Source organism: Dufourea novaeangliae, unplaced genomic scaffold (genome assembly GCF_001272555.1).
Source record: "Dufourea novaeangliae isolate 0120121106 unplaced genomic scaffold, ASM127255v1 scaffold13, whole genome shotgun sequence".
NCBI classification, from domain to species: Eukaryota; Metazoa; Arthropoda; class Insecta; order Hymenoptera; family Halictidae; genus Dufourea; species Dufourea novaeangliae.
The window spans coordinates 176,465-204,446 of NW_015373884.1; the positions used below are offsets into that span (position 1 = coordinate 176,465).

General features: G+C 35.3%; 1 protein-coding gene across 1 annotated transcript; it reads left to right on the forward strand.

The window, feature by feature from the left end:
* Positions 1–812: 812 nt before the first annotated feature.
* LOC107191281 (vesicular glutamate transporter 1) lies at positions 813–27,115 on the forward strand. The gene is made up of 8 exons (XM_015580313.1): positions 813–886; positions 5,527–5,753; positions 7,765–8,081; positions 8,996–9,170; positions 16,919–17,211; positions 20,951–21,331; positions 24,062–24,271; positions 26,838–27,115. Exons 1-8 carry the CDS (start codon positions 813–815, stop codon positions 27,081–27,083), a joined length of 1,923 nt encoding a protein of 640 aa, XP_015435799.1. The 3' UTR covers positions 27,084–27,115.
* Positions 27,116–27,982: the final 867 nt, after the last annotated feature.

Genomic DNA, 27,982 nt, shown 5'->3' on the forward strand with positions numbered 1-27,982 from the left:
CGCAGACGTTTAAAGGAGGAAATACAGTCGACGGGGGATAGACTGAAATATTTGACCAGCAACGCTGCTTGCAGGCTCAAGGAGAAAATCGAGAATCAGTTCTTATGTTCCTGTATCTGAATCTTATGATTAAACAAGACGAAACAATTCTCTTCGCGCAGGGAATTGTTTCCTTGTAAAAAGAAAAGATTCCACTACGCGGAAAAAAGATTCATTTCGTGTTCAATAAATTGTTGCATTGCTGTTTCTTGACTTAAACTCGGTCTGAGCTAAAATCGAATTAGAGAAATATATGTCGCTTGATCGTTATTATGTGAACTATTTAAGTTGAATAGGTGTCAAATTGATTGGCTGGTTTTTTGGTAAAGAATATAATTAGAAATTAAAGGCGGAGTTTCGGGTAAAATTTACCCGAACAGTGCAGGAGGATTAACCTTTACGCTGCCGGAAATATGCCTTTCGAAACATTGACAGAACTCGAAATTCAGCGCAGTGCATATGTGATATAAAGTTTTGCCTCAACAAGACCAATTATTGATGAAAAAATGCCGGCAGTCTAAAGGTTAATAGAAGACTGAAGTATAAATGAGGCTTAACAGTCTGGTGATCGAAGGGTGGATTAAAATAGTTTAAACAGCTTGAAACGTTATAAATTCACGAGATAGGAAAAGTTTGAATGTATCTAGCTAAGTGGGAAACGACCTTTGACGAAGGAATTTATTCGCACGGATTATAACTGTTGATGTGCTTCAGGGGCTGCCGATTACTAGCGCGACCATTTCCAGCCCAAGAGCAACCCCAATAATTGGAAAATGTCCGGATTCGCGGCGGCGGGCTTCGTGGCCTTCGATTCCATCAAGTCGAAAGCATCGGAAAAACTTGCTGGGTAATATTACGCATGCCCTGTGCATGGAATGACGCGACGAAAAATCGTTTAAGACTATATTTCGCTCGTGCAACCGAATGTGATCATGCGCAAATCGACGGACAGCCCTTTCACGTGAATGGCTAATTGCATTACATAATGAGTACTGTGCGTTCACCGGAACTCGTAAATGATCTTGAATCAGCAGATCAGCCTCTAGTGATTTCCAAGAGACACTTTAAAACCATAAGAAAAATGTCAAATAAATCGTGGTTGTCAACTAGTAGTATATACTTTCATTATCATTTTCTTTGAATATATATCTGTAGCAGCTTCTATAGTTCCTCTTTAAAACTTTCAGACCTAAATTTTCTTTTAAGGGTAAAAAAGATATTTGATTACACATTTTAATTCAGTAGACTGTTCAGATGATAGTTTGTTTAAAAAAAGTGTTTATATGCCCCATAATGTTTTGGCACGTTATGGAATTCTGAATTTACTAGACCTACTAAAGACATTCAGAAGATGAAAAAATTCCCATTTGTAAGAAACTTCATGTACACAAATGTAATCACCAGGTCTGAAAGGGTTAAAAAAATTGCCGTGATTTTTAATAGAGATATTGCATTATTTCGTTATTTAAATTCTCAGTTTTGGCCTATTACACAATTAAATTTTCTAACGATTGGATTGTACAGAAATTCATATATACTATGGTGGTGCATGCAATTCAACTTCTAAAATATTGCTTGGGTACCTTTTCTGTGCTGAGAAACGGGCCTCATGAAATTTACATTACATTTCATAATATTTTAGAGGCTGCCACCGGCCTATCAATATTTTGAATTAAGAATCCATCCACAAGGCTCTGTAAATCTGAGAGTCAGATTTATAGAGTACTTATAACAGTATTTGTTGCTATTATGTAATCAGGCAATTCCGACAGAAATATTCTCACATTAAGAAGTCGATTTGATTAGCCTAATGATATTATTTGGGAAATAGATTTTTACAAATGTGAATGACTATTCCTAAACGTTGTTGGTTCACAAATTTATATTGTAATAATATTCCAATGTTAAGTAAATGTAATCATAGTACACTCAGAAGAAAATTGCATTCTCTTTCTTAAAACAAAGACATAAAATCCAATGGCTGGTAGCAATATCTAATATTTAATTGAACGAATGTTTAAAGTACGACATTACTTACTCGTAAGTGTGAACATATTGACAGGTTGCTCCGTGAAGTAATACAAACAATTTTTTTGCAAAATAAGAACCACCTTAATATATACTACTTGTAACGTTTGGAAAACAGAAAGCTCGGGATAATTACTTCCCATTATAGCGTGTGTTTTTACAAGCACGAGAATAAGAAGGTGAATAATAGCAACATTGTTAGACACTCTCAATGCAAATCAAATAATTTATTTAATGGTTAAACAATTGTTCGTGTCATTTATGGGCTGATCTGATGTATACAGTAGAAGTGTTATTATCAAAATGTTCTGTAATTTGAAAATTCTATTGTATTATCGAAGCACAATGCACATTCTTCGTTTTATTGAAGTATTGTTCAAGTTGCTAGTGTAATCAAAATTATTTAACCAAAGAACGCATTGCACTAACTGTTAAATAAGTAACTGGCATTGAAAACATTTCAATAAGCATCGTTATTAAGAATCTTTGAAACATAGGATGAGTGAAAGGACTTACGGGTTAATATTCTACGACCTGAATTGTTTTTCTTTATATGGGAAAAAAAATAACACGACAGTCATGACTAGATAACTTTAAAATACGGATATTATAGGAAGTTCAATGTCTATTAACTGGGTGAACCTATTATTATATAAATAAGTTCTTTGAGATAGATCATGTTATTATAAAGAAAAACATATTAATAAAATTATATTTATAAAATACATTGGACATACGGATTTACCGGTGTTATCTCAAAGTTATTCGGCGTTATAGAGGGTTAATTTAGTTCTATTAAAACTTTTAATAAAATGCAGACAGACTTGACAAAACATGCGTGACATTTATTAGAAAATTTGATTTATACATTCTTAAGAGAATGATTATGTTATTTCATTTTCATTCCTGTTATTTTAAATACCAATAAATCAGCTTCGTGGATCTTATATTTCGAAGATTCTTGTACCTCGTCAATTATGTTTCTACAGTAACAGTATGATATTTTCATAGAAAGTAGGTGCACGTTTTTCCTCTTTCCGTTTCAAACTATAACGCTTTTATCCTTCTATAATCTATTTGTTCCTGTGTAAAAAGGAGAATATAGCCATAGAGAGAGTTGAACATGTCTTTTTCGTGAACTTGCAAGTGTTCTTTCTGTACGTTGTTTCATTTTATATGATTTTTAGAAAATCATAATAATATGTCTTTGTTAATGTCCCAGTCGGAGGAAAACGATTCATTAAACGTTGAGTGTGTAATTAAATAAGCATTTTGTTGAAGTGTTGAACTGATTGCACACAAATTTTTGTAACATTTTTCGTGTTGAAAGTTCTTATACTGCATTCTGCAATGGAAAAATAAGCAATATGTCTATGAGCAATTCAATATGAATCTATTTGTAGTGTGAACTCGGTTAATGCTCAGAACAAATTCCTAGAAATAAGAGTGCTATACGAAACAGTGCTACAGAAGATTACCTTTACGATATGTATGGTTTATCGCATGAATTGCCTTGGTTGCTGAATATTTTGATCAAAATTGCTATAATAGATGTTGCTAAAGTTATGAAAGCCATAACATCGACCTGGACTCTCTTGAATCAATTTTCTTGTTCAGTAGTAACAACTTTCTTAATAAAATAGGAAGAGTTTTGGAAGTAAATTTTACAAATTACAAGACAATTTCTTGTTCAATATCACGTTTTGAGGTTATGTGCACCTTCATAGAAGTGAATTATTACATAGTCAATAGAGCTAATTTTAAATGTGCTTTCTTTTATTAAAAATAGGTAAGCGTGAAGATCAACGTTAACGAAAGTTGTGTGTGCTTACGAAAATTGAAGAGCACAGAAGCATATTATTTAGTGAATTTAAAAATAAAAAAAAAATTCGCATAATCAAACAAAATTAGGAGGCTTCAGAGACTTATAGAGTACTAATAATAATATTGATTTTGCTTGTAATTTGTAGAATAGTAAAAATACTAAAAATTATTTGTGCAACAGAAGTCTACAAAGTACAACTTGTAACTTATAAATTCCTTAATATTATTAGTCGGTAAATTATTATGCCAGGGGTCCCTGATGTTCACATGTTTTTAATCGCACGAACTACTGTATTTGTGTTTTCAACAATATGTTCCTATATATTTTGGAGTTTCAACCTTCGCCTATTTTTTTGAAACATTCTGTTATACAGGGTGGGTCAATAACTATTACCACCTCAGATTCGAAGCTATACGGTTCACAGAAATATTTGTTTAACCAAAATTGCACTGTATGAATACTTGGATAGTTTCTTTGCAGATGGAGATACTTTGGATATTTCAAGATCACCTTTAGTTTTTTAAATGGATCGGTATGTTTTTCTTTCCGTAGAATGATAGAACAGCTTAAAACGAGTTCAACGTCCTATTACATAAGATCATAGTAGATGTAGGAAATGATGACCATCACTGTTAATGCAACACTAGATTCTTTTTATGACTAATTGACGTGTAAGTCTTATAACCTCAGAACTTATTGACGCACAGACTGCGATAATCCGCTGCTGCATGTCTTGATGTGTAGTTGGTACTTCTTTGTACACTTTATCTTTCAATGTAACTTTATAGTTTCGAAGATATCTGAGATGGTAATAGTTAATGCTCCACCGTGTACATGGTATTCAGAAAAAAATAATTTTAGAAATAAGTTTTTCTCTAAAATGAAATACTTATTATTGTAGTAATCGAGAGATGTGTATACGTATTAAAATTAATTTTTTTCATAGCTATAAATAATAAAGTCATTTTAACACGATGTATGTTTTATTTTAATGTTTTGAGACATATCTAAACAGTTATTTCTTGCATTACTCGTTTAATTTTGTAGTAAATATTTTTAAAGATGTATTGTATAGTTTAAAATCATTAGTGGAGTCTTGTAACTTTTATAAAACCGAATATTGCATGATGCTATGTATCAATTATCAGAAATATTGTCGTGTTTAATGTAACTATAACTTTATTAGTCCCTTATAGACGAAAACATCTTCAAATGTGGGGAAATATTTAAGAATCGAAAGAATAACATTTTTTCATTTAAGGCTTCGTTTTAAAGAAAATTGGGCTTGGAAATTCATCTAAATTAAGTGTATTAAATTTGTGCCCGCAATACACAGAAGTGACTTGCACTGAACAGACGCGTCAGTCAATGTTTAAATTCGATTATCGAAAACGAAGCATCACCCGAAAAACTTTTATTCTTTGTTTTCGACTTATTTTTGCATGTAGAATGCACTTGATTTTGAGGGCACCATGTTTTTTTCTATTTTAATTTTTAAATAATCCAATCAATTCTTTGTCATAATAGCGATGCCATTCGATTCTTCTCATAAGAAGGCCGCTTATTTGATGGCATCTGTTCGCAAATGGTTAATAATAGTTATATGTATATATATATATATATGTATATGACAGTAGATTCAGAAGAAGCAATGCTGGCTACGAGGAATTCGAAATGCCTCGCGAGGGTAGCAAAGACAATAAGGGGTTTGAGGAGGATGAACGAAGATACAGCAGACAGGTCTCGTTTGAATCATTCCCGGAACATGAAAGGCCCCCATTGCGTCATATCGATACTTATTGCATGCCAGAATGTCCCTGCTTGTCGAAGAGATATACCATTGCAACTTTGGCTTGCATAGGTGAGTATAATATTTTTCTCGACCACTATCATTTTATACATAACGGAAACGTTTCAAAAGAAGACATACCCGTCAATTTAGTAGGATTTTGAGTCGATACTATTTTTACTTAGACATACAATTAGCAGAAAGGAAACTCATGGGCTTTCCTCATTTGTCATGTTATTACGTGCGTTGGGGATAGTGGGTAGGTTTGGGTCAGTTTTCAATTAATTTGTATTAGTGATTAAAATGTAAAAGAAACACGCTTTAAATCTCAAGAATTATAATCAGTAAGGTCTTACCATCGATGTTCCATCATCATTTCATTCTATTATTCCATAGAAATCTTTAAAAATATAATAGTTCTAAAACTAGTTATCTATCTCCCTTATGGGGAAAGGTTTGGGAACAGATAATGGAAATAAATGGGTCATTGCATTTTTATATTATTGTTGGAGTAAATACAGGAAAATGTAATGTATGTATATATTTATTACCTACAAAGTGATAATACATTTATATAAAAGTAATGAATTGAATAAATGAAATAAAGACTCTGAAGGAATAACATAATAAACATAAAATAAAGACTGTGATGGAATAACATAACTTACATAAAGATACTGAAATCGTTAATTAAATTTTTAATGCAAAATATAGTAGTGAAAGCATTTCATTAAGAAGAAGATGAGAATGTTTAGATCGACCCAAATCTTCCACACACTTCTGACCCATACGTTCCGCATCCGAACGTTCATACTAATGCACCTCTGTTACCCAAACCTCGTGTTTTAAGTTACAATTTGTAATGTATAATTGTTGCTGAGACACAAGGTCGTCCATTATAATTTTTAACAGCGCGAGATACAAATCTCATATGAATTAAACCTGCCATGAAAATGCACTTATACTTGCACAAGACTAAATTCGCACTGTAACAAACTTCCCGCTTAGGTTATGAATACTCCTACTAGTATATGTAACAACGAAAAATTGGCATGCCTGTAAGGCATGCGTAACAAGGATGGAAATATACTTTCTACAACCCGAACCTACCCACTCTCCCCTTCACACACACTGTGTAAGTAAAGTTCGGTAAACATTTCAAAAACAAAAGACATCTACATTAATGATTTGAGAAAATCACTTCACCGCCCTTGAAAATAATTCCCTTGAGACACAATGCAACGTTGAAATTGTTTAAGCAGGTATTGAACGCTTTGAAAAAAATTCTCCTTAGGTATCCTCTGAAGTAAGGTTCTTAGTTTTCTAGGATGTCTGGAATGCTGGAAAATCATATACTTTTCGGTGATAACTTTAGCTTCGACAATAAAACATAATCTATTGGGGATAAATTGGGTGAATCAGACTGATGGTTCAACACTGAAACGTTTCTCTGGGCTAAAAATACTTTAACAATCGCAGTGTTATGATATGGTGACTGAAATGGCTACCACCTTCAAGTCTTCCTTTTACATAACCTCAGACACACAATGTGTAACGATGTGTTGCAACATGTTAGTTCAAGACATAGACTGTATCAGGAACTTATTACATATTTCTATAGTATATTTAATGAAAGTTGCAGTGCCATTCACCGAACATTATTGACACATAGTGTATGCACGTGTGGTTCTGGTCCCGATTGCCTAAATCGTAGCAGCATTTAATTTACATTTTTGTTTCAAGGTCCTTTGCGATATATCATATTTTTATGAGATTTTTCTCGTATTTTGAGAAGTCCGTTGACATAATTAATATATCAGAATTTTATAGTTGAGACCATGTCAGTTCTGAAACGCTCTCATGGAGTAGGTACACTTGCGGATAAACAATCTGATAAGTTTCTTGCGGCTTGTGTGAATGCAACTTACATAAAACTCGAGTACACGTAAAGAAAATCTTTCGAACTAGAGCTTACAATTAGTTAAAAGAATATTACCGTGCTTCATGGATATGGGATTTAAATAATAGCTAAAAGTCCACATTTGAATACGTATCCAAGTAAACAAATTAATGTTCATTACAGGGTTTATAATTTCGTTCGGTATGAGATGTAACATGGCCATGGCGAAATCAGCGATGGAGAACAGTACTACAGGTGACAACCACACTCTCATGTTCAACTGGACAATTGCTACCAAGAGTGCCTTGGACTCGTCTTTCTTCTGGGGCTACTTCGTCACCCAGGTGCCAGGAGGCTTTCTCGCCTCTCTGTATCCAGCAAACAAAATATTCGGCCTTGCAATCGCTGTGTCGTCGTTCTTGAATTTACTGGTACCTGGCGCGATAAAAGTAGATCCGATCGTCGACATAATCGTGCAGGTCATGAAGGGACTGGCCGAGGTGAGATGACGAAACCCATTTATTGATGAAATCGTGTATAAATATTATGTTGATCTACAAAGGTGTCCCATGTAAATTGGCCAAACTATTCGGTCCAAGCTGCTTAATGTGATCTAATACTGCTGTTTGGTGAACTCCAGGCACGTTTGCAATATCAATAGACATTTATGTTTGTTTGCCTTCTATCATTGTGCGTGAAATATCATCGTCAATATGTGATGGTCTCCTGATGTGCGTTTTTCTTTTAATGAAAAATCACCACTTCGAAATTTTTCGAACCATCTCTGATACTCGTACAATATACAGCGCCTCCGATGCTCGTTTGAATCGCACATAATGAATCTGATTAATGTAAAATATACTTAATTCACTGGACTAGTTTCTATTACTGAATACAATAGGATATAAGTTTTGTTTCAATACGTGTCTCCATTTATTCGCTAGAAGGTTCGAAAGTTGACGAAGCAAAAAACGACAGAACTTTCCCTTACACCCAGTAATAAAACATTAGTAAACATGAGCAACGACATAGAGATGAAACGTTCAAGCTAAGGTCCAAATATTATACAACTTTGAGAAAATGAAGTTAAAAGATATCTTTTAAACTAATCATGTTTCGACCACAGTACCTTAATCATTTTTTGTAGTTAAGTAAAAAATGCATCGAATGGTAACTACAAAATGTACAGTTCCATTTCAAAAACATAGAGGTGACCTTGAAATCTTTGAAACGGCTTCACTTTCAGAAAACGCACGTACACTACGTGACGCAACACTCGAAACCATTTAATTTTTTTAACGAGAGTTTTTTCTATCTTCTTCCGTCTTAACACTATGGCTTGGCCCAGTTGTATGGAACACCCTGCATGCCTACACAATTCACGGGAATACCAATAATCTTTATCTTGGCCCAGGGTGTCACGTATCCAGCATGTCACGGTATCTGGAAATATTGGGCGCCACCCTTGGAGAGATCACGTTTGGCAACGTTAGCGTTCTGCGGTTCTTATGCCGCATTGGTTATCGGAATGCCGCTTTCGGGTTTTCTGTGCGAATGGTTCGGATGGACGGCGCCGTTTTATTTCTACGGTAATGTATCTACCAATTTTTTTTCATTAGTAATTCTATGCTAACAATAGATGATATACGTGTTATGTACATTAATTACCGGCCAAAAGTACGGGACCAGAGTTCATGATTGATGGAATACTAACTCATTATTCTGTTACGATGCAATAAAAGTTACGGAATCAGTATATAGAATGTTGAAAAAAACCATTCAATATTTATATGATAACAGGATACACTGTACTGAGTAAAAATGCCTTAGTAAACATACGTTGAAAGGTCAACAGTTTCTGAGATATAAATATTTTTTTATGTTACATTTACAATCAGTTTTAACACAATACTTACAGACTCCTCTCGATTATCGTCCCGAACTCGGGTCGTGCGGGACAATAATCTTATAAGGAGAAATGCTTCAGACAACAGAGCCTCAGAAACAATAGCGGAGGGGCAACAAAGTATGCGCTTGACAGGTTCTACGGCCTTCCACGTAGTGGTGGGGATAACGCCTGGACAATACTCATGTAGAACAAGCCAGACGATAATCGAGAGGAGTCAGTATATCAATTTTCTTTCTTTTTAATTATCCGATCTGGCCCTAAACCTTTGGCAGATAGTTGTACCTCGAGCGGTTCTCCAAATCTGATTCTCGGTATGTGTAAACTGTGCGTTGACCGTTCCGTTTCGAGTAGCAAGAATTGAAATACTTAACAGGTAAGGCTAGCCCTGAGACCCAAAAATCATTCATAAGTTGGACTATTTATTACAGGTAAATAATTTTTATAGAACTTAGCATTTTTCCTTAAATTTTACGTATAATAACGTTAACTGCAAAAAGAGATTTCAATATTTTGCAAAATCCTACATATTTCACAGCAGAATGTATTAAAGAGTACACAGTAAAAATTGTAAGTGAATCGGTTAAAAACTGTAACAGCCATATAGACGATACGGTTTTTTGACCTATACAGGGTGTCTCAAAAATGTCCTTCGACCCGGAAATGGGGCACTCGGGGGGTGAATTGGAACAACTTTTTCCTTAGCAACAATGTAATCTGAGGGTTCGTTACCGAGATATTAACGAAAAACCGCGACCAATCAGAGCGCGAGTTTGCCAGCCGAGTTCCCGTGCTAGCGGCGGCTACGCGCTACGCTTGTACTAGGAAGCTCCAAACAAGTAGGTCAGCATGCATCGCAGGATACTGCGTATAATAGCGAATAAAAAAGACGTAACAAATACGATCATACTTTTTATCATCTGCCGTTTGTTATTTAAAGAGATTAATGAATCAAACGTAAGTTAGGCAAATTATGTGTAACGTAAAAAGACGAAGGCGCATTTACTTTTTTGTAATTTACTTTTTACGAATTTGCAAATTTCCTTTCCAAATAACATGTGAACGAAAAGGTAATTTAACAGAAAATGAACGAGAAGTAATCGTAATTCGGTATTGGTATAAAAATTCGTAGTTTAATAACGGACAACAATGTTACTCATAATGAATAAGTTTCTTCAAAAAGCCCCAAAAGAAATTTACGCACAGAAACTTGCAAAATTATCGCCGGAAATAAGTCATAGCTTGCGTTAAATTAAAAAAATAATAATCAGCAATAAATTGCTTGGAACTCACCCTTTTGGAAATTCACCTGCAATTTGCAAACCTGTGTCACTAGGTCACTGAACCGATCCTGGTCATCGACTGCCGAAACGGTTTATGGCAGGGTACCGCCCAGTTCGCAGGTGATCGCAGGTATACCTCACCAGCCGAAGTTAAGGGTTGTAACATTAAGTGCGTCCTGGTTATTCCACCGAATACGTACTCACTTCACTGCACGACCACTAACACTGATCACCCGACACAATCACTTAATGTATTTTTAATCCAACGTGTTGTTCCTACGTTAGGAAAATTCGTGGCCCCGGAAAGGGCCGATTGTTTCCAATTTATCAGATCTTTTACATAGACAAACACTTGCACAGCAGCACCCGCCTATCCGTTATTCTGTACGTACCACCAGAACATTGCGTAATACTTCCGTGAACTGAACATCTCTGTCGCCCGATTGCTAATCGACTGCCAGAATTTTTCCGAAAAGGCTTCCTCTACCCCCAAGTAGTTTCCCATCGTTGCATTGTGAGTTCACTCCCACCACGACAAGATTTAGGTAAAAAGAAACCAACGGGTCTAGAATAACATGTACTTTGCAGAAGTGCAAGCGTGAACTCACAACAGTATGAAGTATTTTCATGAGAAATACAATTTTTCACAGAGTTGTAATAAAATTGTCGATTGTCAATTCTGTTGTGAGTTCACGGTTACTACGAGGCCGAAGCTTTTGAGCCATAAATAACCGAAAATTCCGCTCCGGCCTCTACAAGGGTGGCCCACCAGGGCCAAGCAACGTCAACTCACACGTGTCGGTAAAATTTTTTCCCTGCTCCTCGAGGAAAACAATGTACATTTTACTTTCCAACGCGAAGCAGCGGGTACGTTGGTGGTTCTCTTTATTTCAGACATTCTCAAGCCGATACACGCGATGTCTGCTTTCTATCTCGAAGCAGTAGGTACCCTGGCAATAAATTAACGGGCTATGCGCCTTGGTGAAACTGCGCGACGATTCTTTCCTTGCACTTCTGCAAAGCACGTGTTATCCTAGAACAGTTGGTTTCTAAATCTTGTCGTGGTGGGAGTGAACTCACAATGTAACGATGGGAAACTACTTGGGGGTAGAGGAAGCCTTTTCGGAAAAATTCTGGCAGTCGATTAGCAATCGGGCGACAGAGATGTTCAGTTCACGGAAGTATTACGCAATGTTCTGGTGGTACGTACAGAATAACGGATAGGCGGGTGCTGCTGTGCAAGTGTTTGGCTACTTAAAACATCTGATACATTGAAAACAATCGGCCCTTTCCGGAGCCACGAATTTTCTTAACGTAGGAGCAACACGTTGGATTAAAAATACATTAACTGATTGTCTCGGGTGATCAGTGTTAGTGGTCGTGCAGTGAAGTGAGTACGTATGCGGTGGAATAACCAGGACTCACTTAATGTTACAACCCTTAACTTCGGCTGGTGAGGTATACCTGCGATCACCTGCAAACTGGGCGGTACCCTGCCATAAACCGTTTCGGCAGTCGATGATCAGGATCGGTTCAGTGACCTAGTAACACAGGTTTGCAAATGGCAGGTGAATTTCCAAAAGGGTGAGTTTCAAGCAATTTATTGCTGGTTATTATTTTTTTAATTTAACGCAAGCTATGACTTATTTCCGGCGATAATTCTGCAAGTTTCTGTGCTTAAATTTCTTTTGGGGCTTTTTCAAGAAACTTATTCATTTTCAGTAACATTGTTGACCGTTATTAAACTACGAATTTTTATACCAATACCGAACTGCGATCACTTCTCGTTCATTCTCTGTTACATTACCTTTTCGTTCACACATTATTTGAAAAGGAAATTTGCAAATTCGTAAAAAGGAATTTACAAAAAAGGAAATGTGCATTCGTCTTTTTACGTTACACATAATTTGCCTACATTTACGTATCATTCATTAATCTCTTTAAATAACAAACGGCAGATGATAAAAAGTATGATTGTATTTGTTACGTCTTTTTTATTTGCTATTATACGCTGTTTCCTGCGATGCATGCTGACCTACTTGTTTGAAGCTTCGTAGTACAAGCGTAGCGCGTAGCCACCGCTAGCGCGGGAACTCGGCTGGCAAACTTGCGCTCTGATTGGTCGCGGTTTTTCGTTAATATCTCGATAACGAAGCCTCAGATTACATTGTTGCTAAGAAAATAGTTGTTCCAATTCACCCCCCGAGTGCCCCATTTCCGGGTCGGAGGACATTTTTGGGACACCCTGTATATGTATGTATCTAAAAGTTAAAGTTAACATATGTTTGTATATATGTCTGCTACGTAGAGGCTACTATACTGCTCATCGTATCCGCACCACGTTTACTATGAATATTCTCCAACACCCTAGAAAAACGACTGTAGGGGTCTCCATCCACCAACCACCCCTAAGGCCCAACCCCTCTTCACGGGCACATTTTTCTATAGGTTTATGGGTTTGTTGATTACGATTCTGGTATTGGAATTTCGAAATTCCATACGGCAGATCCAATATAACGACTACTTTGGACTAAATTCACGATTTTTCATTAAATTTGCTGCAATATCCCTTAACATAGTTGAACAGAAAGCAATATAAGCTGTGGCTATAAAGACGTGTACACGTGTAATTAATATACCCGTGTTTCAGACCGTGTACTTTTTAATACACGGGTACACGGGTACGTAATGAAATACAGAGATACACGAGTATTGAAATACACAAGTACGAGCCATTCCACGTAAAAACGACCAGAGAATTTCGGTCATAGTCCAGACCTGGGCACTTCTAAAAGCATACCATTTGAAATATTATTTCAAATAACTTGTTATTTTATTTTCTAATCATTTGAAATAATTCTTAGAAATAGTTGTGAAATTGTTCTTCGAAATTATATAAGGTGACTAGGTCTGAGTTTGTTTTATTGACCTTTTCCTGAAGTGTATCACTCCTCTTCCATCTTCAACACCAGTAGAACGATCTTTTTTTTCGCGACAATATTAGATAAGTCCAAGCAAAAATCTCTCACGGATGAGCTTTTTGAAGAGCGGGTTCTGTTTAATGCAGAGATGGAAAAAGAACCGTTCGTGCGATAATGATTCGGAACCGGTACTATAACCGGTGCTACTTTATGACTGGCTCTACAGTTCCGGTACTAGGACTGGTTCTACTTTATGAGTAATGGGTCTATAACAGAGAAGCGGAACCTTTAATTGAGAACCGGTTCTTCTTAGGCTCAGTGGCTGAAGCGTCAACGTCAGTGCAAACACGTGCGTGCATGCGTGTGTGTGCGTGTGTGTGACACATGTCATATTTCTCGAGAATACTCTATATTCTTGAATATTCATGACGCAGTTAACGTAATTATTAAAAAACAGTCAAGAATGAATGTGCGTGTGAGTACGTGAATTGCACATAGTACGTGGCAAGGGGCTCTGGAAAATCCTGGAAGGTTTCAGATCTGGAGTGTTCGTGCAGCGTGCCGTTTACAAGAATAATTGATAAACAAAATCGTGTAATTAAAAGACTCGCTCTGTGCCATGGGCGATCGGTATTTCACCAGTCACCACACGCAATAGAAATAATTCCTTCAGTATTGATACATAGGGGATTCTGCGTAGGAACCAGCGATCTCGATTACACGTGTAGGTAATGAATCCGTGTTTCAGTCCGTGAAGTTTTTAATACACGGGTAGTTGGGTATGGGAATACCCGGGTATGAGCCATTCCACGTCAAAACGCACGGGGAATTGTGATTATATTCACCGATTTTTTCAAATTGACAGCATTTGTTGATTACTACGAGGAAATAAACTGTGTAAAACTTTAGCTTGCAATCTCGAACTACTTCCGATATGTTTAACGTTAAAGTTTTAAAATACTGGAAAAAATCAGAAAACAACATTAGTTTCGTGAATAAAGTTTAATCAATTAATTGTCTATTTTGGTACAAAAAATGTTTTGTCTTTATATTTGCAACAGACGGTTCCTTTTCGTAGTACATATAATATTGCTAGCAGTTGAGAAATATCGTCCGGACATAACCTGTCACGGGGATTCTTCCAAAAAATTGAGTAAACAAAAGAATGTTTCTAATTCACAGTTTTGATGCTAACTTCACTTAATTCTGTGGGACAAGGATGTGGTTCCAGGTTAGACAAAGAAAGAAACAAAGATATGCGTGTACGTCGACAATCGATATGGAATTCGTCGCTTATTGCGTTACCAGGGCCTTTATACAGGTGATACGCGGAGTCGTGTGTACGACGGTAGTATCATCTGCCGAAGAGGCGGTTGCTATATAGTGAGTTAACAAATAAGAATTGTACCTGACAACACGCGCAGGAGAGTTTTTAAGCGTACATTTTATTTTTTCACGAATCAGTTCTTTCATGTCGAACCAAAAAATATTTAACAGTTTCAACAACGTCGCATCGGTTACGTCCGAATGTTTCTCAACTGCGGGCAATATTGTAACTACAAAAAGGAACAGCCTGTTGCCAAAAATGTAAACACATTACTTTTTTCGTATCAAAATATACAATTAATTGATTAATCTTTATTAACCAAAACTATATTGCTTTTTTATTTTGTTCAACTTTTAAAAACTTTATCAGTAAATATCTCGGAAATGGTTCGAGATTGGAAGCTAAAGTTTCACACAGTTCATTTCTTCGTAATTATCAACAAATGCTGTAAATTTGAAAAATCGGTAAATATATACCTCGGGATTTCGATACCCGTGTACCCGTGTATTAAAATCTACACGGACTGAAACACGGATATATTAATTACACGTGTAATCGAGATCTCTGATTCCTACGCAGAACCCCCTACATATTAATACTGAAGGAATTATTTTTATTGTGTGTGGTGACTCTCAAAATATTAATCGCCCATAGCGAGTCTTTTAATTACTGGATTTTGTTTATCAATTATTCTTTTAAACGGCACGCTGCATGAGAACTTCGGATCTGGAAGCTTCCAGGATTTTCCAGAGACCCTTGCCACGTGCTATGTGCAATTCACGTACTCACACGCACATTCATTGTTGACTGTTTTTTGATCATTACGTTAGCTGCGTCATGAATATTCTAGAGTATTGCATATTCTAGAAAAATCTGACATGCGTCACACGCATGCACGGATGTGTTTGCACTGATGTTGTTGCTTCAGCCACTGAACCACTGAGCGTATGAAGAACCGCTTCCGACGTAAGAACTGGTACTGAATTAAGGGTTCTCCTTCTCTACTATAGAACCGTTACTCATAAAGTGAAACCGGTTTTAGTACCAGAACCGTACAGCCAGTCATAAAGTGGAACCGGATATACTACCGGAACCGTAAAGCCATTCTTAAAGTAGAACCGGTTCTAGTACTGGAACCGTAGTGCAAGTCATAAAGTATAACCGGTTTTAGTATCGGTTCCGAGCCGCTATCACACACACGGTTTTTTTTCCATCCCTGGTATAGAATGAATAGTTCAGTTATTTACAAACGTTTAAAATGAATGTGAGGTAGGAACGTAATTAATACGTTACGTTATATGAGTGAGAATTTAAGGACCCAGATTTATCCTCCAAAATGACGATGTCAGTAAAATGATATTTTTGCCGTTTTATTGCCTTATACATATACCCTCTGTTCACTGCGAAAATTTCAAGAAACTTTCTACGAAGCAAAATAAATAAAATATGGATAAAAGTTATTGAAATTATTAAATACCTTTTCAATTGTACCTTCGTTTTTTTCAAATTATTCTTTTAATAAGCCTATTATAATAAAATACTATATAATATATACATTTAAATTTAATATTAGTCACGTTTTTGACAATTTATTATTTTCGAAAGTGGTATAAGTTCATTTGCGGTTAACAAAAACACTGATTTATGTTGAAAATATTTATATGGTCACAGAATAAAATTAAATATGTCTGGAATCTTAAAAGCTTCAAACAGTCTTATTAGCGTTTAACAATATTGTTTAAATAGGAAAAATGCAAAACATTAAATATCTCAAAATACAGAAAAGTGGGGATACATTTGTATTTGTATTTATAGTGCAGTTAGTTATACCATTTAAAAAAAAACGGCTCGTATATCTCTAGTAAGAAAATGATTGAAGTTATTGTATTCGTAATTTCAGGTGTAGTCGGATTGATCTGGTACGGATTTTGGTTGTGGTTAACCTTCGAGAAGCCGTCGCAACATCCCAGCATCTCGACGCGTGAACTTCGATACATCGAAGATTCTCTTGGCCAAGGACAAGCTCAATTACCGATGCCGACGTTCTCCACGACACCGTGGCGAAAGTTTTTCACGTCTATGCCAGTGTACGCTATCATCGTGGCTAATTTTTGCAGATCTTGGAATTTTTATCTTCTGCTGTTATTTCAATCTCGGTTTCTACAGGAAGCGTTTGGAATGAAACTGGTCGAAGTAAGTGGTTCTTTTTTTCTCGATTTACTATTTTCCCATTCTAGATTGGGATATTATTTCTTTGATAACATTAGTCTCGCGGTATCCACGAAGTATAGTTAGGTTTCTGATAGACGAATGGTCGTTCGAACATGATACTCACTGTTGTCCTGCTATAAGTGCAAAATGTTGGGTTGTTCGTCGCGTTTTTAAGAAGAGAAATACACAGTCTACCAAGTGTATCAGGTAAGTGGGATCACAGACGAGATATAAGAATAGACCTAACATGCAATGTAATTTTCTGTCCCATGCTTCGAGGGCGTTAGAAGCCACCGTACCATTTCAGTATTCTATTTCTTGCTAGCGAAACCGGGGCAATAATGTATATATATATGTATCACTATACATGTGCAGTCACGGGTGCGTGTGTGCTGTGTGTTATCACAGTGCCAAACGTGGTTCCTGAAATCGAAAACTTTTATGTAGAGGTACGCTTGAACCAGCGATTTTTTCCGTGGGACACAAAGTCCTATTCTTATATCTCGTCTATGGTGGGATCACCTAATTATCTGCCGTATTTACCGTTGAATGAAAAAACTTCTCAGAACAAAGTTGAGCTATCTCAAGGGATATATATAACAGTGGAAAGAATGTTTTTACAAAGTAATAATTTTCCAATAAACGGAATCCTATACTTTTTTTCGATATCCTCATTGAACATACAAAAGCGAATTTAACTTCTAAGGCGAAATTAACTATTTAACTTCGAGATATTTGCGTCTGAACATAACTCCAGTTTCCTCAAGAGTCACGCAGCACATCGATTCACACATTCGTATCTAAACGTAAACATTAGCTGCGTGCGAATCTTTAATAAACTTCAGTTATCTCAACAGAGTTAGGCGCATTTCATCCACTTATACTCCAACATGCATACAAGTATGAGGACAGTTGATCTAAATGAAGAAAATGTGATATGTTCCAAAAGCCACGTACAATCGGTACTATATTCTTCCTCATATTATTATAAATTTAGTCGCTTCTGCTGTCATAAGCTCTAGACAATATCTATTCAAGATCTTCAATAATTAAAAATTTTGTTATCCAATTCACGTCGCAGTTGACAAGTGTGGAAATACATATGAGCGGAACTGTGTATGTCACTATATTACTGGTCCTCTCATGGCCTATGTAATTAATATACGGTGTTTCAGTTATTGGTATCGAAAACTTTAAATAGTCATTCTACGTGTCAAAATAAAACAAAAATTAAGAATGACGAAATTGTATTGGAAGCTTCGTTTTCAAGTTATTAACGATAAAAAATTGAGATAGAAACGGTTGAAACCAGGGAACCGGCGTACAAATAGTGATGGGTAATCGAGCCGTTTGAGCCGAGCCGAGCCGGAGACGAAAAGCTCGAGCCGGTTCGAGCCGGCTTGAAGCCGGCTGGAATCATCGTGCCAGCCTAATCAATGCTGGCGGCGAGGCGGCGAGTTACTGTCAAAGGCAGGAACGCCGGGCCTCGGCGAGTCGAGATGTTATCTCATACCCTATAAGCCTCCGTCGCCCGACGCTCGAGTAACAATGTAACACACAGAACGAATCACCCATGAATAAAAATTTAAACTTTTACTCCTTTCAGTGTACTTTATAAAGAAGGGTATGCATTCATTCAGGAGAATTTTTTTTCCTCATGATAATAAGTTCAAACACGATATAATTCGGACTATTTTCAGTATTACTTATGTAGTTCGATTCGAAACAGTAAGGGGTGGGATAATTGATCACAGTTTTGCCTTTTCGTTGAAGTAAAAGTAATTGTTTATTTCACTTGTATCTCATCATTTGTATACAAATTTTTAGTATTGTTGCAGTATTCTAACTTGCAAGCATTCGATAATGAAAAACTACGTTTAAGTGTTGAACTTGCTACCATTCGTGCATTGTTTTACTCTGCTAATATAGTATTAGATGTTTGAAACAACTGAGAATCGAGATTTAATGTGATGTTCCATTTATTCCTTGAAACTAAATTATTTTGTTGCTAGTGATATCTTGTGAAAAGTGGCTGCGAGCATCTTACATTTGATTCTATACGTAATTATTTATTTGATGCATTTACTGATTAAAATGATCGCATTAAGTTTATGTCTTAATCTTAGTCAGGATTATACTATTTTATGCATTATATCGTACACTTGTTTTTATCCCATATTTAGTCATAATAAATTTCTTATCTTTGATTCTTATATTATCCTTGGAATATGCTTGAATTAAAATAATTGTATTATGTCTATGTCTTAATGATCAATCTATAAATGCACTGCATTGCTTCATATTATGTTATGTATTTTACCATATATTGGTTTACAATGTTACTTAGGTGCTTTACCATGTTAAATTATAATCAATTTGCAAATGCATTAACGTATATATGTATTGAATACATGCAAAAGTGTATTGTTGATTTATAATGTGTAAATTTATTATAACATCCTTACATCTTTTTTGCAATGCCGTTCATTTGAGAAATTGAATATGTGACACCAAACTAATAAAGAATAAAAACCAATAAAGGAAAATATAATAGAGTTAAATATCAAATTAGCGCTGCACCAAGCAACAGTGCTGTTTGTAGTGGAGTAAATACTTTACAATATAATGAATACCCTATTATAAAAATATTTCATATCAAGTTATGTACTCACTTAGTGAACAAAATACAAACATTCAAAGTATACGTTATTTTTTCACGGAAGAAACCCCGGTATTTGCAATGTATGAGATTGTTTCACAATTTTTGCGAGTGTGTGCCACCTTGAACATATCAAAATGATAGTAAACAAAGTTGGGACACTTTGATGCAACAGGGCACAATGAAAAATGAATAGTATTTCGATATCCATAAACATTTAAAAGTTCAAAATATGACCACAATATAATAATTATATTCTATATTTAGCAATTTCTTCTGTTAAGTAATGTACTCAATAGCAAATCTTATTAATTTAATTTATTATACAAAGTCTCTTGTTTATTGAAGATAATAATAGAGTCGATTGTTTCGTTTTTTTCGACAATATGGCGGTGTTACAGCCATTGCGTGGTGGACCCTTTAAAATTAACTCGCCAATCGGCGTTACGTACATCTTCCATCTGGTGTGACTTATTGTTACAATAAAAAACAAAAATTTTCATTTTCTACATGACAAAAACTAAAGAAGTACATTCGGATTTTACGATTGTTTGAAAAATATTATTTGCTACAGACATTTTTGTAACCAAATTTTTTGCTAAAAATCAGAATTCTTATTCAAGCATTCACCACTTTTATAAAAATATTTATTTTGAAGTATCCCTATACATTCCTATGGTTTTTTTCAGGTAAAAAATAAAAACATTTTCTTTTTGTTCTAAAACACAACAGATCGGAGAACTGCGCAACGTTGATTGGCGAATCAATTTTAAAGAACCTACTGCATAGCGTCTCTAGCATTGTCACTTTGCTGAAGGAAAATGAGCAAACAATTTTTGTATCATCTTCAATAGATGTATAATAAGTGCCATTAATAAGATTCTCTTTTGAGTTCCTTATTTAAAAGAAAAAAATTGCTAAATAAATCTATTATTTTCATGCGTCCAAGTTGGGACACCTCTTTGAAATTTCTGAAACGATAACAGAACGCCCTGTATATGTATAATTACTAGGATTTTCAAATACACAAAAAGTACTATATATATGCTATTATTTTTCTAGACCGGTGTAATCGGAGCACTTCCGCATTTGCTGATGACAACGATCGTACCATGCGGAGGGTTACTGGCCGATCATATTCGAAAACGCGGAATATTATCTACCACTAACGTTCGAAAACTCTTTAACTGCGGTGGTTTCGGCATGGAGGCCATATTCTTCCTGGTGACTGCGAACGCAACGGTGCACAGAAATGGTACAGCGGCGATCGTCGCCCTCGCGATAGGTGTTGCTTGCAGCGGTTTTGCCATTTCCGGATTCAACGTCAACCATTTGGACATCGCGCCTAGATACGCTAGTATTTTGATGGGAATGTCGAATGGGGTTGGTACAATAGCGGGACTCCTGGTACCTTTCTTCGTGGATAACATCACAGAAAAGAAGGTATTTGCAATGAAATTAATGCCTGGTACCCAGAGCCAGACTATATTAAGCAGAGCTTCAAACGATTCCGAAAATAACTGTTTCATACTGTTATATAAAGATTCTGATTGAAAAAGTTGTGGAGAACCATTATTCTGAATAACTGTAATGAAGAACCTAAATTTCAAACTGTATCAATTTCAGTTACGGTTCTTATATCAGCTCCCGCATCACTTCTATAGCCGTTATTATTTAGGATTTTTATAAGTTTCAAATTATTATAGAACCTATTCTCATTATAACAGAATTTTACATATTACGCTTATACATTACTATAAACATATTTGTTGTGAAGTCAGTATGGTAAAATTGTGTTAAGCAGTTAAACATTTATATTAACGATAACTTTTCATATTACAAAATAATTGTACACGTATAAATGTGTCCATACGTATTTACTTACTCATAATAATTCAAAAAAATTGTTTCTTATACATAATTATCAATAGCTGTAATATGTTGTGATTTCATTTAATGTAGAATTCTGTACGACCGTTAGGAGAATCGACTCTATAACTGATCTATCGATTCTATAAGTTACAGAACTTATATGGGAGCTAATGTAAGAACTGTAACTGAAAGTGACATAGTCTGGAATTTAGGTTCTTCGTAAGAGTTATTCAGAATAAAAATTCTTCGTAACTGTTTCAAGAACCTAAATCGATATTATAACAGTTTTCAAGCCCTGATATTAAGTCCCACTTACCAAACCAAAGGTATAAAAGTCTTGTAACTTTGGAACCCTTTGGTACGGATTCAACGAGAAACAATCATTACCTCCCAACTATTGAATGGATTTAATACATGTTTGAATATGTAGAAATGATGAACACTGCATGAAGTCCCCTGTGTAATGGACTTTACAGTGTTTGGCTCGGAACAAAATATGGACTTAATACAATTATTAAGACTTAGAACGAAATAATGTTTACCATCGCAAGGAGTTAAACAATTTGAAACAAGAAAGATGTGAAATGTCATTTTTTTTAAAATGGACTTAATACAGTTTGCCTCTGGGGTTCAGATATTATCTTTACAAAATGCTGCAAAGTCGTCTCTATGTGTGTCAATACGTAAGCGATCGAGTGTATTTGAGCAATTTTTATGTGCACGAACATTAGGAATGGCATCGAGCATATGTGTAAATTTTTATTTAAGTATCATATCTTCATGTGAAGACAAATTACAATGAAATACAAACTTCAAGTCTTCGCATTACAGTTTTCCCATTGCACCACCAAGCTTTCTACAAGAGTCAGCAAAATTAGAGAGCTTTTATCTATTACTTGGGTTATGTATGATATCTGTTGTTTAGTATCTCACAAGGTATTACTTATCTTATTATTGTTTGATCTGAATACTATAGGGAAAGTTTCGCTGGTATACCCGAACAAAGAGCTTTAACAAAAATAGAACAAGAAATTTAAGAACAATTAATTTTTCACTAATGCATGTAAGATACTCTATGCGTTTCCTGGGATTATTATTTACAAATGTTAATCAATGACTGTGCGCACTAAAACGTCACTTATTTTCAATTTGTAATGATATAGAGGGAACATCAATGTATAAACAACGAACTCGAATCACGTACAATTAGGGAAGCGTTATTCTGTTTTCTAATGGGATTTAGTGTTGCATCCACAGCTTCAATCGGTTATTAGCGACAGTCTGGGACGAGTAGGCTATTCTAATTTACATTATGTTGTCCATTAGCTTCGTTTCGGTGAGAAACGTTAGTATTTTAGGAATTTTGTTCATTGTACACTTATTTCTTAATGTCGTGTCCGTCCGATTCTTTTGGCGCACATTTGACAATTTAGGGCGGTCTAGAACGATATTTCTGACAGTTTCTATACAATTACAGGCTTCGCAATAAGGTGGGTCAGATTTAACTATTAAATGGAAACGACTAACAAGGGATTTTCGCGAAGTGATACACGTCGAGTTTTGTGTAACTTTGCTCAATTGTTTATGAGGCTAACCGAAGAATTTTGACGTACTTGTTTGATGCTATTTTTAGACTTTCAGGGAAAAACCACCATTTTTATCCGAAGCGTACCTTTTAATTATTTGCTTCTCATTCCTAAACTACAAAAGATATCGAAAAAGAGTTTAGACAAATTTTATATTGTTTTTAGTTGTCCATATATGGGTAGGAAGAAATTTTCAACAAAATCATTTTTTGGACAATTTTTGTTTAAAAGAACTTTTTTAAAATTTTGTCCACCTATATACGAGCAACTATAATTTACATAAAACTTATTTAAACTTCTTTCAATACCTTCTGCAGTAGTAACAACTGCTGTTTGTTCTTTTCTGCCAAGATTCGAGTATTGTTAATGAAAGAAGTGATCACCGATGTCTAGAATGTATGTCGGTGTTAGTATTCTTCCATTCTTTTTTCCCAGTTAGTTTCCAGTTTTTGTAAGTATAATGGAAAAATATCTGTCATAAGTACGGAGGAGAATATTTTATCGATGCTTTCCTTAATTGGGAAGTATTATATTTCTGTATTTCTATATTTTGACAAAAATCTGTAGCTGTTGAAATACATTGTATTTTAGACAATATTTTTGAATGCACCTAAACATTTCATGTACCTATTGATTTAAGTATTTGAATATAATTTTCGTTAGTTATTGTCATTCATAAACGAAAGCTAATGCGATTTGAATTTTGATCTTCTAGGACACTCAAAGTTGGAAGAACGTTTTCATAATGGCTGCCTGCGTTCACATTTTCGGTGTAACATTCTACGGAATCTTTTGCTCTGGTGAGTTACAACCATGGGCTGATCCTACATTAGAGGAGCAAAAGAGCTGGAACGCGATGGACGAGTTTGGACAAACGAAGCCACCGATCCCACCACCACCAAACACTGTGCAGTCCGAATTTATTGTACGTACTTTTTCGCTTACAATATTAACGCTCTTATACATTTTTGAACGCTTCAATACTAATATAGAGTAAATTCTGGTAAGTCCATGGTAGTTTGACTTTTTCTATTTTTTTATTAACTTCGGTTATGTGCAATCTGTTATAAAATAAGACTAAACAAATGTAATTACTAGACTGCGGATTTTATGCACTTATCATAAATGTGAATTTTTGAGAAACTATAGTATACAAATTTTCATGAAGATTAGTATGAACTTTAGTATACTTTAGGCTTAAAGGAACTTTCAATAAAGGAAACAAATATTTGATATAATTTAGTGCCGTAAATTAATCTATAAAAATCTGAATTTGCATACAGATCCGCAGTATGGACATTACACAGGAGAACAATCGTGCGTATTAGTAGATAATATTCCCATTGGCTCATATCTTTTTTAGACTTCTTATACAACAGTTATATTGCAAGGAGTTAAACTCTATTTTTAATATCTGATGGTTTGCATCATTTGAGTCTACGAGAGTCAAATATTTCTGAATGTAGGTACTCAGCTGGCGAGTATATTTGGATGATGAAGTGATTTTTGGAAATGGTTGTTTGCAAATCTTGTGACTTCTTGTTTGATCGAAGGAAGTTCGAGCTCTTTTCGTAATGTGTCGTTGGTTATAAACCGAGACGCATTTGTTAAAATACGTAGAATTTTGTTTATTGAATCATTCTAAAATTTCAAAGTTGGAGGTCGATGTTGAACCGCATAGTTATATACCGTGTGTCTATATTGGTAGCAATATGCATTTATACAATGTAGTTTTAAAATTAACAAATCGTTTTGATTTAGGTGCTAGTAACCAATGTAGTTTACCTAGTTGTTTTCTTTTCTGTCAGATGTGTTTCTTCCGATTAAGTTCATGATCATTTTTCTATTAACTGCTAATATTTACGTGATCGGAAAGTGAGTCTAGGATGCAATGATAGGTCAGACATCAAATAAACAAATAATACGTTGCCAGAATTTTGCTAAGTATATTTAATTAAAAAAATATATAATTAAATTGTTACGAAACACTCCGGTTATTCCGTGATACCTAGCTCTGATTACTCCGTGATAGCACTCTGCTTACTTTCTAATACTTCTTATCAAGTCGTAATATGTTCACCAGCTATTTATTTATTCTTGTTTATATTATTATTAAGTAATTATATTAAGTCAAAAATAAAGAAATTGCATTTCAGGTTTTGTTTCTGAGTTATTAATTGTTGAAAACAATGACACTGACACTGCGGGTTATTCTACTTAAGAGGCGCGCTTTTCAATTGTTTCACTTGTTAATTTCATTTTATTTCATTCGTTAGTTTCACTAGGTCATTGATCGATACCGTGTATCACCTGGGAATCGACTGTTGTAAGTATAACCCATCGCGCCAGGCGTATTTCACGTATATTTTGCCCATACCTTCAACAATAATAATTCGGAAACGAAACCTCGAAACGCAATTTCGTCATTCTTCACTTTTGTCTTTGTTTTACATATAGAATTCACCCTGTAAAAAGTGTCCATCATTTTTATTAGTACCCTGTAAAGTAGGACTTCGATTAACTGGATCGCGATTAACTTCTTCCGATAGAGTTTCATACAAGAAAAATTTCCCGATTTGCAACGAGTCGAGATGTTCTAAATAGCCTCCTTGTTTCATCTGATTCTCTCATGAGAAACACGCGAGAATTGCCTGAAAACATTCCCACGCTTTATCACAAAAAATTAAAGGGATGAATTTTCGAAAATCAACCACACCCGATGACCCTGACTTTGGCATATGTTATCGAGGACACCCTCCCGAGTAACATTTAGAAAGTTTAATTCGCCGATCATTGTCTATTACAAAGTTATTAACAAAAAAGGATTGAAAAACGTACCGTAATTTTACCAGAAATCGAAACTTTAGTAACGTAGTGCCTTTAAAAAATACTATTTAAAGCATTATACTGATCTGAGTTGGTTAGATGTAGTTAAAAACAAAAAAGATACTATTTAAAGCATTATACTAATGTGAGTTAATTATCGCCAGTTAAAAAACAAACTGCTAGAATAAATATGTGCTTGCTTATTTCCTCGTTGAATTCCACCATAAATTCGCGGTGATAAGAATGATACCTTTTTCGTGAACTGTCTCTACCTAATTTTGTTCTTGAACTGTCTCTAATTAACTTTAAATCAATATACTGATCGGAGTTGGTCAGAGATAGTTCAAGCACTTTTTTTGTCCATAGCTTTTTAAGAACCAATGATCAGCGGTTTGAAGTATTCCAAAATTACTCGGGAGGGTGATCTTGATAACATATCTCAAGGTCAGGGTCATCGGGTGTGGGTGCTTCGCGGGAGTTTATCCATACATATAAAGTTCAGGAAAATAAAATGAAACACTTTTAATTAATTCAAATAAACACACTATGTAATACTATTTCCGAGTTAATTTGAATTTTGTCCAAAAAATGATGTCCATACCGATCACTGTACACTGTGCTCGTTATTAACATATGTTTACACGAAATGATTGTTCTTTTTCCAGAAACAACCATCAATGGATGGAGGTGCCAACGACGATTGGAATAATTACGAGCAGCAACCAGTGGACAGTACGTACGGGCAACAAGATAAACCGCCCGTGATAAGTTACGGGTCAACAGAAACGAATAGCAACAACCCGTTCCATTCGACGAATCCTTTTGCCACCGACGTGAGTGCATCCCTGGTACAACCGCAAGCTTCGGACGACTACGCATACGATGTGACGCAGAATCAGCAGTGGAACTAAACTTGTCAATACCCGAACGAATGCGTAAGGAAACCAGCAAATTTAAAGCGATGGACCCTTTTGGTTGATCACGTTAATTTTGTAACTACTTCTGGTACTTCGATCCAAAGTTTTAGCCTGTCAATATTTATCGTGGTCCGGATCAATCTGGCATTATTTAGTATTCTTCTGCGCAATGCCATTTATTCTAGTCAACGAATTCAATTATTTAATCAATTCTTCTTTTCTTTAGACCAACACATGTACCATATTAGGGCAGACAAATTGGTGGAGCTGCCTTAACTTAGGATTCTTAAGGAAGAAACATTGTTTCACTCATGGGGCAAATTATGGAAATATTAATATGTCTAACTACTCTTATTTCATTGGAATACGAATTTGTTATTTTACAATAATATTTTTAGAATATTTCCAGTTCTACTTAGGAAACTTTGAAATAGAGGTTTAAACACATGTTAGTAACGAAATAGGTAAAACAATGAAGTACCAGAAGTATATGGAAAGAATATCAGATAAGTTATTGTATTGGTTATAGTACATTTTTAACAGCATCATTGGGCTCTCACAGGCTTTATATTCTGAATTGGATTTGAATGAGTGGAATATTTCTCATCATAATACCTAAGAGTGCAGGGTATAGTGCTGTCAGTCGATGCATAAGACTTCGAAGTTATGGGACAGCTTTGAGCTCTCGATTATAAACGGGGCGGGGGGAATTTTTTCCAACGGACACAAACAATCGAAGTGAGCATTAAACCAAATCACATAAAGGCGTAATCAACGATGAGGTCCAGAATGTCTCCGCAAATAATACAAAAACACAAAGAAAACACTTTCTATAAAAAATATCGATGGAATGTCGTAAATATTCTTATGCGACGAAATGAATTGAAATGGAT